Below are 16,473 nucleotides of genomic sequence, written 5' to 3' on the forward strand. Positions count from 1 at the left end.
ACACTTTTTAAAAGTGACTTGGACTTTGCAGAGTTCAGGCCTGTCGCCTTGTGAATTTGTCTCGTTGCTTCCCCATAGTGTCATTTGGTTTGTTCCTCTATCCCTCGTGTTTCCTGATAGCTGAAAGTTACTTCTTAAGGCTCGTGGAGATTCAGGTTAAACGTCTTTGGCCAGAGAACTTTCTAGGGTTTGCTGGATACTTTGCGTTGCATCATCTCATACTGTGCTGTGGTCATACTCTGGAGGAGGTTTTGAACGATCCAGCTTCCTGGACTCCTCCCAGAGAGTCTGATTCAGCGGGGCTGGCTTTGGAGCCCAGCTGTCTGTATTTTTCAAAACCACTGCAAGTGATCTGAGTGCCCTAGTGCCATGGCCTGCACCCCCGAATAGCAGCCAGCTGGTAAAATCATGTTCTTGGTCCTCCAAAAGGCGTGGTGTAAGGGACTGTGGGTGGGGTGGTCGAGGCAGGTGAAGTCCTCAGGACCTGAGCCCTCACCAGGGCAGGTGGCCCTTGCTGTCTGGGTGTGAGGCAGGGTGGGTGGGCATGCCGGCCCCAGTCAGGGAGGAGCGCGGGCTACCTGGGGCAGCGCGCAGGCTCAGCTGGGAGCTCATGCAACACCAGGGGTGCCCCAGGCACCACTTTGTGCACCCGGTGCCCAGGACAGGGCCTGGCCTACCATGAATATTTGTTGAGTTGAAGACACAGGGCTTTCAGAGGAGCCCTAGGGAGCCACTGTGAGAGTGAACTCCCAGCCAAGCAGCTCTGATTTCCATGTTCCCTCCTGGGCTTCTTCCTAAGATTCAGATAAAGGATTTCTAGACAGTGGAAGCAGAGGCTGTGTGATAAGGCCCAGAGGACCAGTGCGGCCATCACCTGCCCTCAGCTTGTCCTGGTGGCAGCCTGTGGGATTTGGGGGAGGTGAGGAGGTTGGGGTAATCAGGCGGAGCCGCTCAGTGCGGCAGAAGGAGGAGGTGTGCTGGGCCTGTTGGGGAACCAAGCACTCTGCCCGCCCAGCCTACAGAAATGAAAGAAATGGTTCCTCCTCTCAAAAAACTGTTTTAGTGGAAAAACACAGCGTCAATGGACAATTCAATGGAAAGTGTCTGAGTTTCCCCCTGAGGTATATACAAGAACTGGGAAATACCCAGAGGGAACAGTTTAAACTGGACACATTAAGTGGGGCTTTTAAAATTGGATCTTGATGGATGAATAGGAGCCCAAAGTAAATAAGAGGGCTGATGGGCTTCCCTGGTGGCACAGTGGTTAAGAATCCACCTGCCAATGCAGGGGACACGTGTTCGAGCCCTGGTCCGGGAGGATCCCACATGCTGCAGAGCAACTAAGCCCGTGTGCCACAACTACTGAGCCCACGCGCCACATCTACTGAAGCCCACACACTCTAGAGCCTGTGCTCGGCAACAAGAGAAGCCCGCGCACCACAACAAAGAGTAGCCCCCGCTTGCCGCAGCTAGAGAAAGCCTGCATGCAGCAACGAGGACCCAGTGCAGCCAAAAATAATAAATAAATTTATCAAAAACACAAAGAAAGAAGAAGGAACTGCGTGGTGGAAGGGAAGCAGAGTTGTGGCTGGGGGCGTCTCAGGCCTGGGCTGTGCTCCCTGCACTGTCTCAAGCCTGGAGGTACCCTGGTCAAGTCTGGGCTTCAGCCGGAACTGGACCAGATCGCGGCCAAGGTCCCACCAACCTGGACACTGTGCGGCCTGGTACTGTGATAGAGTAACTAAGGCCTGTGGCCGCTCACAGAAGGCTTTAAAGCCTCTCTAGGGCATCTCATGTCCCTCCCCCGCCCCGCCTCCTCCAACTAGCAAGAGACGGCAGGGGAACCTTCTCAGGCAGGGGAACCTTCTCAGGCTGACACTTTCGTTCCCCAGGCTTTTATCAAGCATCTACCTTTGTGCCCAGTGAGCACCCCAGAGACCTGGTCCCACCATGGTTTCTAGAATGCTCAGCGTCTCTCAAGTTGCTAAGGCGCGACTCGTTTGGAGAGAAGCCATTTGGCAGAAGTATCCTGAACCCCAAGCCAGTCATTTAAAGTCTTCAGGCCCCAGCTGCCTCCACTGTGAAACAGCATAACCAGCTGTGCGGCTCTGGGGGCAGAGGCTGGGCAGAAGCTTCCAGCTCTGAAGGGTCAGGACTCAACAAGTGTGACGTGTTTGTTTTTTTTTTTAATTATTTATTTATTTTTGGCTGTGTTGGGTCTTCATTGCTGCGTGCAGGCTTTCTCTTGTTGCGGCAAGTGGGGGCTACTCTTCGTTGCGGTGCGCGGGCTTCTCATTGCGGTGGCTTCAGTAGTTGTGGCTCACGGGCTCTAGGCGCGCGGGCTCAGTAGTTGGGGCACACGGGTTTAGTTGCTCTGCAGCATGAGGGATCTTCCCAGACCAGGACTCAAACCTGTGTCCCCTGCATTGGCAGGCGGATTCTTAACCACTGCGCCACCAGGGAAGCCCGTGACGTGGTTTAAAGGGCTCGCCTGTGAGTTCCGAAGTGCTCGGCGACCCTCTGTGTCACCTGGAAACATTGTCCGCCAGGGGTCTTGGTGCCCCGCAGGAGACCCTTTGGGGGTCTGAGGAGTGAGGCCCTGGGCCCCCTTTCACTTCTCTCTGGACACCCACCTGGGCTCAGGCCCCGTCTTCCCAGGCTAGTACCTGCCTGAAGGAAGACGCCGAGAGCTCGTGTGTCCTCTGGGTGCGAGGGAGGGCACAGCCCTGAGGACCCAAAGCTGGAGCCGCCGGAGCCCCTCCCGCTTCTCCAAGGCCTCTGTCCCCGTGCTTCCTCTCAGTTCTCACCCTCTCTTCCTCCTCCCCAGGTCTGACCATCCCGCTCTGTGCCACCCCCCTCCCCCTGCAATTTGCCTGAAGGGGTCAATCCCTCTCTCTTACCGCCTCCCTTTCTCCACTCTGATCAACTCCACTTTCCTATGAAATTGAGAAGGAAAAAAAAAACCCTAACGCTCACAACACAACAAAAAACAGGTTTCAACATTTTACAGGTTTCAACATTTTTCAGGCTGCCTTGTCACATCTTATCAGATCAGCCAGGAGCCTCAGGCCAGGCACTCTGGGAGCCGCTTTGGAGAACAGAAGCTGTAACATTCCAGCGAGGCCCTGCCCCACCCTCTGCACCCCTCTCTTCCCTCCCCCGTCCCCACCTTCTTCTCCCCAAAGAAACGTCCCGCAGGGCCCGCCCCTCCCTCTTACTGGGAACTCCGCAAGACCTTGGCGTTGAGTGTCCCCCCACTCGCTTCTCTCCCTCCCACGGCTGTGGCCCCTCTGAGCTCTCAGGTGGTCTGAGGTGCCCACTCGGTCCTGAAAGGTGGCTTCTAGAAGTCGGGCAGCAGAGGGGAGTTGTCATAGCCGCTCACAGAGTGCACAAGTGGCCATTTGGCCAGTAGGGCCCTGAGTTGTGCTGGAGAGTTTAGGGCACCGTGGCCAGTCCTCAGGGGCTGCTGCCAATGGGAGGGAACGGCTTTTTACTTTGGTTCCATTTGTGGGGGGATGTGTGGGTTTTGTCACCCATGGCGATGCGGACTGCTGGCCTGGAATACCCCCTTTCCCCCACATTCACACCAGTGGACCTGGATCACGACAGATCCAGGAAGTGCTGACCGAAGTCCAAAGGGCCAGATTTCAGCCAAAGCAACCTGAGGGAGCGACCCAGATCCTGGGCCCCAGGGTGAGCGGGACGAGCTCCCCGGGGGGGGCGGGGGGCAGGCTGGGAGGTCCCACTGTGAGCACAGAGAGGTCCCTCCATCCACACCCCGCAGGAGGACAGGGCTGTGAACTGAAGGCTTAGGATGCATCACCCAGGGAGGAGGGTGGGGACAACAGTGGAAGAGGGAAAGAGCAGAGGAAAGGAAGGAAGGAAGGGCCTGGTGACTCTCTCTGTCCAGGTCCGTTGGCTGCACGTCTCCTGATCAGGAATACCTGCAAGAAAGCAGACCCGGGTGCTTGGTGCCCATGTTGGCTGAGCCCAGCCCGGCCAGCCTGCCTCCTGCCGGGTTTTGGAAAAGCCCTCCCCACCTCTTGGCCTGAAGTTCTAGCCCCCCTGGTGTGAGGGCCCTGTCTCCACCCTGTGCCCTCCCTCTTTCCCTCCCTTGGCACATGGCATCCACCGCCGCCACCATGAGGCTCCCCGATTGTCTCACCCTTTTTTCCGGGTGCCCCCTGGGGGAGACAAGGCCTCGAGTATTATTCAACTATTAGCTCCAGGACAGATTCCCAGATCTGAACTTCTAGCCTTGGTCTTTCTCTTGGGCTCCAGCTCTGCACCTCCGGTGCTGTCTGGACCTGGGTACCTGCAGGTCTCACCAGCCCCACAGACTTCCTCTTTTTTCCCCAAACTGCTTTGCCTCTTACGTTCCCTTTCTTGGTTGACAGCATCTCCATCTTTCTGGTCACCCTGGCTCAAAATCTTGGGCATCCTTTCCTCCTTCCTGTTGTTTCCATGTGACCCATCCTTACTGCTTCTGTTTTTTGTTTTTTTAAATTTATTAAATTTATTTTTTTGGCTGTGTCGGGTCTTAGTTGGGGTGCACGGGCTCCAGAGCACATGGGCTCTGTAGTTTGTGGCCTGCGGGCTCTCTAGTTGAGGCGCGGGAGCTCAGTAGGTGTAGTGTGCGGTCTTAGTTGCCCCGCAGCACGTGGGATCTTAGGTTGGGATCGAACCCACGTCCCTTGCATTGGAAGGCAGATTCTTAACCACTGGACCACCAGGGAAGTCCCTTCCTCTCTGCTTCTAAGGCCACTGTCCTGAGACCCAGAGCCACAGGCCCTGCTAAACTAAATGGGAGGTGCTCCGGCCCCAGCCCAAAGAGGCTCTGACCCCTGAAACCTGTCCCCCTGGGGGACTGTAATACGCAGTCCTGACAGGCCTGAGACTCTCCTTAGCATAGAGTGTCACCCCGGCCACCTCACCCCCACTCCTTTCCCAGCCTCGCGTCTCGTAGTGCCCACCCCCGGCCCCATTCTGCAGTTAGACATTGTCTAATAGGTTAATATTCCAAAGCCCAGCTCAGGAATCCTCAATGGCTGCACACGTCGCCAGAGTAAAGCTTGGCACTCAGGGCCCCCTTCCCCTCCTCTGTTCCTTTGTAAGGTCCCTGGACTCCAGCTGGGGTGGGCCCGCCGCTGTTCTCTCCCACCTCTTGCCTGGGGCTCTCCCCTGGCACCCCAGCTCCCCCGGAGGGAGCCCCAGCCGTCCTTCGCCCGCTCAGTGCCTGCCTTCCAGCGTGCCTTCCTGGTCATCACTGCCTGGGATTCGCTCGCCCCCCTTCCAGGATGCCCCTGCTCTTACCGTGTGCTTTCTGGCATGAGGGTTACTTGGGCGCTAAGCTACAGGTGCCTGGGGACCCTTTGTCACTCATGGCACACGTGGCACCCAGACCTAGTAGGTGCTGGAAGAACGCTTGTTGGTCTGTAATTGACAGATGCCTCCTGGTCTGGGTGCCCCATGGGCGTGGCTCAGTTCATCTCCGTGTTTCCAGTGCTTGGCGCTCTGCCCGCTTCAGTCGTCAGTTAAATGTGTGTTGAGTGAATAGGTGGGGAATGAATTTGTTTACCAAGGGAAGACTTTAAGCTACTCTCCTAAGGGCAGGCACCTCTATGCACTCCACATGGTTATTGCTCTTGGGGTCAGGCTCTTGCAGTTGCTTCTTCACTGACTCCTCTCTGGACCTTGGGTCCCAGCTCAGTCTGTGGATCCTTTCTACCCTCACCCTTCCCTTCCTGTGTATAAACAAGGGTGGCCCTGTAGCTCTTCTTGGGACACGTGAGAACCAGAGGACCCATCCATGCCTACTGAGTGAATAATGGACCAGCTGCTGACAGGAAAGGTCCGGGGAGATGTTGATGAAAGGCATCTGCTGGGGTATCTCGGCCTGCTCTGAGGACTACGGGACCACGTGAGCCCTTTGGACTCAGAAGCACCTCCCTCCCCTTGGCTCGTACTGAGATGGGTTCAGGGTTGGGTTGGGAGGGTGTAGAGCTGTGCTTGGCACCCGTGGGGCCCACATGTGCTCCAGGGAGAATAAGCGGATGGGTGGAAAAAAGTGGTAGCTTGTGACCCTTGACCTAAGTCCCTGCTCTTGCTTTGTCACAAGCTCCCTGCCAAAGCACCAGGGTGAGTGGCCCTTGGCACTTGTGTTTAAGCTCTTTGGAAGTTCCAGGAGTTGGGTGCATCTCTGCCCCTGCCCTCCCCCACCCCACTGGGTACATGTGCCCCTGAACTTGTCATGCTCCCCTCATGATGTCCACCAGCCCTGAGTGGCCTCTTGAGCTAAGTAGAAAGGTAGTAGCCTTGAGTTCCAAGGCCAATGCTGGATCTTTACTTTCTGCCCATTTTCAAGATTTTCTTTCCCCTTCTGGAAGCTTCCGTCTTGCCCCAGGCCAGGGTTGGGCCCCTCTGGACCCAGGAACAGGAAGGCCATCTGTCCAGTACTGTCCAGGAGCCAGCGGTAGAGCACCAAGCACTGGGCTATTGTTTCCAGAAACACGGTGGTCCCTCTGGAGGAAAGAGACAAAGGACCACAAAGGACGTGGTTCTGATTCCTCCCTTTTTCCATCTCCTTCCCTTCCTCCTGAACTCATGGCAGTCAGCTTAAGAGGCACCGGTTCTTTGGGTCAGCATCTTAAGGTGGCCTGTCTGGGGCTAGCAGAGATGGTTAGTCCTCGCCGTTGGAAAAGGTGAGGCCAAGGGGACCATGACTCCAAGAAAGGCATGACCGGGGGAGGCTTGGCCACGGAGCTCACCCTGAGAGCAGAGGTGGGGACCCTGGAGCCTTTCCCTGGGCTGCACCCTTGGATCCACCTTCCACAGCCCCGCCCATATGTGACTGTGTGACCTGGGAAAATAACAAACTGTCTCTGGGTCTCAGTCTTCCCATCCAGAGGAGGAAGGGATTAGATAAGACCAGTGGTTCTCAGACTGCATCCTGCAGAGGGGCCATAGGTGAGAGCAAGGGGAAAGTCAAGGGATAGGTCTCTGCGCCCCTGCCTTGTTTTTTTTTCCCTTCAATTTAACCATTTTTAAGTGTACAAATCAGTGGCATCAAGTAGGTTTGCAATGTTGTCCAACCATCACCACTATCTGTTACCAGAACTTTTCATTGTCCCAAATAGAAACTCATACTCATTAAGCTGTAACTTCCCCTCCCAGCCCCCAGCTACCTCTAATCTATTCTTGGTCACTATGAATTTGCCTATTCTTGGTACCTCATGTAAGTGGAATCATACTGTATCTGTCCTTCTGTGTCTGGCTTATTTCACTTGGTATAATGTTGTCAGGGTTCATCCATGTTGTAGCATGTATCAGAGCGTCATTCTTTTTTGTGGCTGAATAATATTCCACTGTATGGATTTACCACATTTTATTATCCATTCATCTGCTGATGGGCACTCAGGTTGTTTCCACCTTCTGGCTGTTGTGAATATTGCTGCCATGAACACTGGTGTACAAGTATCGCTTGAATCCCTGCTTTCAATTCTCCAGGATCTATACCTAGGAGTGGAATTGCTGGGTCATATGATGATTCTATCTTTAGCTTTTGGAGGAAGAGTCCCTCTTTTTATCTGTTTTACGTACCGTGGAGGGTGGGGGGAGGATGTATATTAGGAAAAAATGGCTAACAAATAAGAAACACCCTAAACTAGATGACTCCTGAGGCCCCTCAATCTCTCAAATACTATAATGTTGGAAGAGTCGAAGGTCAAAAATGTAGGAGAGTTTGAGTGCAGGGGAGGGCACCTGGTTGGGTGTAGGGCTCCAACCCACGTGGCTCGTTAAGGGGAGCAGGGTGGGGACAGCTCGTAGTCCCCGCCGGCATGTCATTGCTGGGTGGACGGCAGAGTCTGTGGGTCCACGGCGCCACCTTCACTGAACAGGCTATGCTGTGTGGGACCCTTGTAGGCCTCTCACTCGATGCTGTGGGCCTAGGCTGGCTCAGCACTGAGGTGGCCTGTGCTCACCATGCAGGCCCACCTCCAGCTTCTGGAGGCCGAAGGCGCCACGCGTGGTGGTGAATGGCTCGGTGGGGCTGGGAGGCTGATGAGACCGTGCGTGGCATTTAAGCCTGGCCTGTTTGGAGAGGGGGTTTCATCCTCAGAGGTCAACATCGAGGCCTCTGGAGCCGCCTGTCGCTGGCTGGCACCTGCCGCCCATCCGCCTGGCTGCCTGTGTCTGTCCTCAGCCCAGCTGGGCAGTGGGTGGTTGGGCGGAGGATGAACTGTCCTTAGGGGAGGGTGGCAGGGCCCTTGGGCCGGGCAGGGCCAGGAGCTGGGTATAAATAGGCCTGGCGGTGCCCTCCCCCCTCCCCCTCACCAGCTGCCGGTGCCAGGCAGGTCCCCACCTCCCTTGGGAGCCCAGCCACTGTCTCAGGTCCTAAACGTAGGAACTTCCTCAGCGGAACTGAGGAATCTTGTCCTGTGTGTAGGTGGAACCTCCGGATGCCTGGAGGCCTGGGGAGTTTGGCTGAGGGGCTGCAAGACTGGGGGTGGATCAGGCCGGCCTTTTGGGAAGGAGTCGTTCTTTTATTCCTCCCCTAGAGAATCAGCGAGTACCTGGCATGGGCCTGGCCCTTTGGTCGGCCAAGTGTGCCTGTGTGTGTGTGTGTGTCTGGTATGGTGAGAGGTGTTGGGGGGGGGGATGGGAGGAGACACAACACAGCCTCTGTCCTCAGGGAACTCACACTAGCACAGCCAGATGGAATTGGAAACAAGTCAGTTCAGCCCTTTGAGATAAGGTCTGAGTGAAGTAGAGGAAAAACACAGAGGGAGGAGAGGTTGCTTCTGTCTGGGGGCCCACGAAATTCTTCAGAATGGAGGCGACCCAGGACCTGGAGGTTGAAGGATGGGTAAGATGTTTGCCGGGGACTTGGGCAGTGGCGAGGCGCTCCGGGTGGCGGGCTGCTAGCCGTCCAGCAGGCGCTCCCACTTTGGTATGAAGAACTGAGGAGGAGGAGGCTCACTGTGTGGCCTCCTCCAGGGGAACATGCCCCTCACTGACGGGGACAAGGAGCTGTGAGTCAGGTTAGCGCATCCATGGTGGTGGAATCTCAGACGTGAGCGTGTGTGGGCAGGAGGCTCAGGGCTCGGGTGGCAGGGCGTACTTGGGGGAGGGCAGCTGTCCTGCAGAAATCAACCCCACGGCCACAGCCCCATTAGCCCCAGCACCAGCCCTCAGAGCTAACCCCCAACCCCTAGAGGCCCTTGCTCATCACCGGCAGGATGTCCAGATCTGAGCTGAAATCCTTGAACGGAGCATCCTGGAAAGGTCCCTATGCCCTTGCCCTTTGGGTTAACTTTAACCCTCGGCCAGATCACAGACGTCTTTTCAGCCACACTGGTTAGCACTGAGCTCCCGGGAAAGGGGCCAGCTCTGCATCCTTCCCAGTGATGGATGGGAAGGGGCTCTGAAAATTCCGACGTGTTCTGTCAAGTCAGGGATGGGAGGGCTGAGAAGTGAGGTTGATGACATAGCAGGGGACAAAGTGCCGGGAACAGCCCCTAAACACACGGCAACCACCATGACCACCGCGACTTGAGGGCTTCCTATGTGCCAGGAGCTTTCTATCCTTTATCCCTCCCATTATGTCTATTTAATAGATGAAGAAACTGAGGCACGAGGGGTTAAGTAAACTGCTTGAGATCAGCAGCTCGGAAACAGCAGAGCTGGGTTTGAATGCAGGCAGCCTGGCTCCAGGTGCACGATGGACCTGGACAGCAGGAAGGAGGCAGGGTTTGGTGGGCGGAGGGCAAAGAACTCATCATCTCTGAGGCTGGGAGTTATTCTTGGAGGATATCATCCCTGGAGTCAGACAAACCTATGGTTGCCCAACTTCTCTGCCTCAGCTTCCTCATCTGTAAAACCGAGATGACAGTACCCACGTCATAGAGCTCTTGTTGAGGATTAAGTGGCATGATATCTGTGAAGTGCCTGGCATATAAGCGCTAAATAAATGGTTGTCGCGATGATCGCTAGTGTTGAATCCGACTGCAGAGGAAAGGAAATCTGCTCGGTCAGAGGAGAGATTGTAACACTCCAGGAGGAAGGATTCACAGTCAAGGGCTTGGTGCCCCAGAGGGGAGCACAGGGGACCGTGGCATCTCCCTACTGGGAGATGTCTGGGGGACAGCTCTGGACTTTGCAGCCAACCAAGCCCTGCCAGCCAGTGCATAGGGCTTGGGCATTCTGCTGGGCTGGGTAGGCCCACCTGGGACCCACTGGGGTGGGGATACTGGTGAAATGAGGGAGCAGGGAGCCACTCGGAGGGCTGGGATGAGGAGCAGCCTCACTGAGTGGAAACGAAGAGCCAGCCGGGGCTTCCCCACACCCCAGCCCCCCTTCCCTGCAGTGACACCAGCCTCACCTGGCTCCGTGGATCTGGCTGTGTGGCCTTGGGCAAGCTGCTTCTCTCTGTGGGCCTCTGCTTTCTCATCTGTATAATGGGCTTTGTGCTCTCTAAAGGCATCTCTTGTAGGTTCTTATTCTGATCCAGCTTAGCTTGAGGGTGCCCAGGCCTGCAGAAGTGCCAACGGCTGTAGGGCAAAGGCTGGGAGAGGGACAGAGGATGGGGAAGGAGTGAAGGAAGGAGCCCTGGGGCCCTGGTGTGGTTGGTGAGCAGACCAGTAAATGGGGGACGACATGGGACAGAGCCCCCCGGTGCCAGAGGTGATCGTGACACAGGCCTGACCAGGTTAGAGTTTGCAGTGGGTTCAGGAGGCCAGGTTGAAGGAGCGTGTGGGCTCCGCAAGGCCCGTCCATCCCTCTAGGGACAGGCATGGATGGAGGTGCCTGTGGTGGGGGAGACCGGGGAGGGCTCTGGCCGAAGGGGAGGGACACAGAGGCTGGGCAGTGGGTGCCAGGTCTCCCCATGATGCTCTGGGACAATCAGGGACCAGGCCGGGTATGAGGAGGTGGCAAAGAATCGCCATATTCCTTTAGAGGGGTCCTCATGGCCCACGCTCAGAACCAAACCCAGGTGAGGCCATGGGGGTAGCAGCGCCCTCCGTCTGGCCCCAGCTCCCCTCTCCAGCTCTCTGCATATAGGGCTTTGGGGCCTAAACGTCAGAGGAGGGAGTGGGAGAGGCCTGGCCTTCTTCCCTTCCTCCCATGATGGCCCAATGCTGAGTCATCTGCGCTGAGCCCTGGCTCGGTTTCTCTATCCGGTGGTTGCAGTGCCACTGGGCAGCTGCAGGGCAGGCCTGGATGTGCTGGTTAAGAGCACGTGCAGAGGGCTTCCCCGGTGGCGCAGTGGTTGAGAGTCCGCCTGCCGATGCAGGGGACACGGGTTCGTGCCCCGGTCCGGGAGGATCCCACATGCCGCGGAGCGGCTGGGCCTGTGAGCCGTGGCCGCTGAGCCTGCGTGTCCGGAGCCTGTGCTCTGCAACGGGAGAGGCCACAACAGTGAGAGGCCCGCGTACCGCAAAAAAAAAAAAAAAAAAAAAAAAAAGAGCACGTGCAGAGGCAGCCTGAGCTGGGGCGGGAGGCTCAACTCTGCTGCTGCACAGTCCTGCAGACTTGGCCAGTTTACTAAGCGCCCTGGCCTCAGTTTCCTTGGCTATGAAACGGGATGTTGACGATGATAATGAAGTTCCTACCTCACAGACTTGCTGTGAGGTTTCCATAAGGTAAGACATGAGCACTCAGAACCGGTCCAGCACATAATAAATGATAGGTGTTTGATTATCATTATTATCACAATAACCAGTGTATAACTGTAAACAGGGCAGGGGCAGGAGAGGGCAACCTGCAAAGCCCCGTCAGATGCTGTGTGTGTCTTGGTGCCCATCAGGGGGCTCTGGGCTGACCTGCTCTATCACTCAGGTTCAGTCTTAAGGCCCAGGGTGCAGACGGGCCAGGCCTGCACTCACTCCCACCCCTCAGGACCCAGGCAAGCACTGCCCAGAAGGCAGGGTGGTACGTGGTTAGCCCCACCTAGATGGACAGGCTACTGACTGAAAAACGAGGGACATTAGAGTGACGTGATTTAATCAGGTCACTTGCATTGGACGGGGGAGTACGATCTGAGGTCTTCTCCCTCCTGACCCTGAGCTAGACTTTCATGAAACAAAGCCAAGCTCCAATCTCTGGTTAGAAAAGAGATGGTGCTCCAGAAACTTCTAGGGAGCTGCAAAGATGGTCACAGAGGCCCTGGTGGACAAAGACCTGGGGAGAGACACTGGGAGGCTCTGGGCTGGGCAGGCATCATCCTAGGGAAGAGGCTGAGAGGCATTGCCATGGTGGTATGTGTATGTGTATGTGCATGTATGAGTGCAAGCTTGCACACATGTGCAAGCTCCCTGCTAGGACTGAAGCTTCTCTACTTTCTGCTTTCTCTGAGATGTGATGGGGGTCAAGCCAGCTCCTGCCATCTTCCTCTCCGTAGATTTTGTTTCCTTCCGATGGATCATTGGAAGTCTCCACGTGGCCCTAGAAACTGAAACTCCCAACCTGACCTCTCCCCATCAGGGAAGCTGGCCCAGAGCCTGGGAGGGACTTGACCTGGGCCTCTAATACCATCTCCATCCAGGGTTCTTTTCATAGTATTCATTGCCCCCAGGTGCCCCTGCAAACTGGAAATGCCCACGGCAGAGGGCCGGCTCCCTGATCAGAGCTCTGCTCTTCAAGGGACAGTATACACGCAAGGTCAAAGGTAGTGCATTCAGATGCCGGGTTTCTCAGGGCCATGGCTTCAGGCTCACAGGCCCTCCATGGCTCCACCTACCCTGAGTACTCACGGAGAAGAGATGATGCCCCCAGTGGGCCGCGTGCTTCCTGCCTGCAGTGCCACTGCCTTCTGTCTGCCCGCAGGTCCCTGGCCCTGGGCCAGCAGTACACATCCCTGGGCTCACAGCCCCTGCTCTGCGGCTCCATCCCAGGCCTGGTCCCCAAGCAACTGCGCTTCTGCCGCAATTACATCGAAATCATGCCCAGCGTGGCCGAGGGCGTGAAGCTGGGCATCCAGGAGTGCCAACACCAGTTCCGGGGCCGCCGCTGGAACTGCACCACCATCGACGACAGCCTGGCCATCTTCGGGCCCGTCCTCGACAAAGGTACCGTCTCTGGGTGGGTAGGAGGTGCGCGAGGAGGTGGGGGGAGGGCATCAGGACACAGTCACTCTTCCACATCAGGGCGTCTCAGCTCTGAGCCCAGGGTCCCCAGGGGAGGGCGATAAAGCTGGTCACGACCCACGGCCTCCACAGAAAGTGGGCCAGGTCCCTCTCTGGCCTGACCCAGGTTGTCATCGTGGTTGCCACACCTTCCCAGGTGCTGCTGGGGGCTGGGCAGCCTTGAGATCCCATCCCCCGAGATCCTAGGGCAGGCTAGGAGGCTGCAGCCTTCCTTTCCTCCTGGCTGGCACAGTGGGTGGCCCCAGGCTTTGATGTGGACTTTTGTGACATTTTCCCAGTGCAGTGTTAAGTGCTATGTAAATCTAGTTTTGGGGTGGGGTGAGAGCATTGTCCCCCTTAGGTCCCTCCCATGTAGAAAATTCTGGAGTTGAGGAAGCTGCCTCATGCTGGTGGCACTGCATTGCCCCCAGGTGCTTCTGTGGGAAGCTTCTGCTGGTCCCCATGCCCCTGATAGCTGGATATGCCCACGGATTGTGGTGGGGTTAGAGGGTGTGCTGGCCTCTGGGTAACTTGCATCTTGCAACCGGGGAGTCTCATTGGCTGTGTCGCAAATGAATGGGATTCACATTACTTGACCTTGAACATGAAGGCACTGGGAGAGAGGGATGAGAGGCACAACTGCTCCCAAGAAGGGGACTTTGGGGCTGGTGAGTTCTGGGCTGAAGTCGGGCTATTCTTTGAGCAATTGCAGTGTCTAGGAATGTAATGACCCAGCTGGCCTCCCGGGAGCTACCATTCCTTTTCCTCAGCAACTTGAACCCTCCGCCGGCCACCACCAGGGCTTGGGCACCCAAACGGGTGAACCGGGCCCTCCCTCCTTTTAGAAGAGTTGCATTTACAGCCAGAAAGAAAAGGGATCTGAGAACCAGCTGGACCTGGGGAAGGGTTGGTGGGGGGAGTGGCAGGGAATGAGTGGGGTGAAGCCGACCCCCCATTTTAGAGTGGAGTCCCCCTTTACCTGTGCCTCAGGTGCACCTTGTAAGTCCGACCTATTGTCATGGGACAAGGGCAATTAGCGAATCAATGGATGATGATTCTGCGAACGCTTCTATTACCAAAGCTAATTATTCCTTGTTTACATAAAAGGTTTGGCCTCCAATTGGGGCCAAGTGGCGGTGGTTTGCATTTCAAACCTCATCTTGCCGGCGTGTCAGTCTCCTCGCCTTCCGGTGCCCCACCTCGGGCCAGGTAGCGCTTAATCAAACAGCCTGGCGTCTAGACGCGCTCCCCAAAGCAAGGCTCACCTTCTGATTGCTCTTCCCCGCGCGGGACGTTAGCCTGTGAAAACCGGGTCTCTGAGCTTATTATCCCTTCACGTCTGTGTTTAACGTTTTAAATCACCGTTGTAGGTTCTAGGACTTGCCTACATCTCGAAATTGCAAGAGGGCAGTTTTGTGTGGGGGGAGGGAGGGAAGGTGTTAGAGACACAGGGAATCTGAGGGAAGCTCTGCGGTCTCCGGGAGGAGGGCCCCCGCATGCACGCGCGCCCCAGCGCCCAGAGCCCGGCGGGAACGGGTTCGAACGCAGCTCTAGGCTCCACGCTCGGGCCCCGCCTCTGGCGAGTCCCGCACCCCTGCCGTGTGGGCCGCCAGGGTAGATCTCTGCCCACGGCTTTGAGACCCAGGGTGGTAGGGAGGCGGTCGGCTCCGGGGCGCGCATCTTCCGCGGACGCCGGGGACCGACCCCCTGGGGCTGGCCCGCCCGGAGCGGAGGCCGGGGCGGGGCTGCACCCGGGCACGGGGGGCGCAGGGGTCAGCGGCCGGAAGGCGCGAGGCTGCGACGGCGGGGTGCGGGCGGCGGGGGATCGCGGTCCCCGGGCGGGGCGGGCGGCCCGGAGGGGCTTAGGCGGCTTGAAAAGGGGCCCGAGAGCCGCCCCCCACCGCGCGGCCCAGCCCCGCGCCCGCTGCGGCCGCCGAGCCATTCACACGCCCTCTGGCCATTCGGCGCGGCGCGGGGGCGGGGGGCGCCGCTTCAATGGGGATTTCGCGGGCCGGCGCCGGGGCCGGGGGCGCGGCCCGGCCGCGGGAGCCGCCCGTTGCTACGCGGTGGCGGCCGGCCCGGCGGCCCGGGCCCGGCGGCCGCATTATGCGGGTAATGCGGTGTGACACCGCGCGAACAAAGGCGGATTGAGCGGCCCAGCGGGCCCCGCCGGACGGGGACCAGCACAGCAGGGCTGTCAGCGCCGCTCCCAGGCTAATCCCCGCCCCGCCCCCGCCGCCCCCGCGTCCCCGGGGCTGGGAACCGAGTGCGGCCCGGGGCCCGGGCGCCGCCGCCGCCGCGAGAGGCCGCGGGCCGGCCGGAAGCGCGGCGCTCGCCCTCGGCGCCCCCGGACCCCGGGTCGCTGAGGGGTGGCCAGCCGGGGTCGGGGTCGGAGCCGGGGCGCAGCGCCTCAGGCCTCGGCCGCCCCGTGTCGCAGTCGGCGCTGGCTGCGCGGGTCCACTGCCCAGGCGGGGACCGCTCCCACTCCCCGCCGGCCTGCTCGGGAAGGGGGACGCACCCTCCTCTGCAGGTGGCCCACGAGGGCCCCGGGGCCTCTGAAGAGACGGCAGTGGCCACGAGGGGTTACCAGGCTCCCTCGTCCGCCGAGCTGCCCTCAGCGCTCAGGACCAGAGCCACAGCCCAGGAAAGGAGGCATCCAGGCCAGCAGCCCGGCGTTTTGCAACCTGCCTGGCCTTGGGCAGGTCACCTCCCTGCTCTGGGTTCCTCACCAGTAAGGAGAGAGATGGTTGGACTGCAGGTCTTTCAGGCCTTTGCCTCCCTAGTTGTCAGTGTCTGTATCTGCTAAATGGGCCTGTAATAAGACTCTGCCTCATAGGGGTGAGAGGATTAAATGGGATAAAGCACATGAGGGGCAGAATCTGGTGCAAACCCAGCACTCAAAGGTAGTCATTATAGTGATGTCGGCGGGGTCGGGGGGCACCCTGAGAATCTCTGCTTTCTCTTTGCTGGACCCTGGGGCAGAAGCAGGGAAGTGCCCTGTGACCCTCCATCCTCCCGGGAGGGGCTTGGCCTTCTCAGTGCAAAACCTTGGCTTTGTCTGGATGGAGGACAGGAGAACAGAAGGGGGAAGCTGACATGCTGACCACTGCACTCCTGGTCAGGAACTCTGGTGGCAGAGGGAAGTTGTACCCATTTTACAAAAAGGGTAACTGAGGCTCAGGAAAGGAAAGGGTCTGCCCACGTGCATCCAGGTGGGCAGTGGGTGGACTTGGGTAGGCTTAGGCTGTAGGTTCCCAGGCCTCCCTCCCCACAGACCTCAGGCTCTCTCAGGAGTGGGAGGGCCCGGGCCTGTGCTGGGATTTCCAGTTTGGGAAGGTGGAGGGCAGGG

The 16,473-nt window shown here is 58.0% G+C and overlaps 1 protein-coding gene across 1 annotated transcript in view; it reads left to right on the plus strand.

The window, feature by feature from the left end:
- WNT3 (Wnt family member 3) overlaps window positions 1-16,473 on the plus strand; it is a 43,598-nt gene that overhangs the window by 25,459 nt on the left and 1,666 nt on the right. Inside the window, exon 2 of the mRNA XM_060082385.1 lies at window positions 12,826-13,067. Within this exon, the coding sequence (XP_059938368.1) occupies window positions 12,826-13,067 (242 nt within the window). The remainder of the gene's footprint in view (window positions 1-12,825; window positions 13,068-16,473) is intronic.

Source organism: Mesoplodon densirostris, chromosome 18 (assembly GCF_025265405.1).
Source record: "Mesoplodon densirostris isolate mMesDen1 chromosome 18, mMesDen1 primary haplotype, whole genome shotgun sequence".
Lineage (NCBI taxonomy): Eukaryota > Metazoa > Chordata > Mammalia > Artiodactyla > Ziphiidae > Mesoplodon > Mesoplodon densirostris.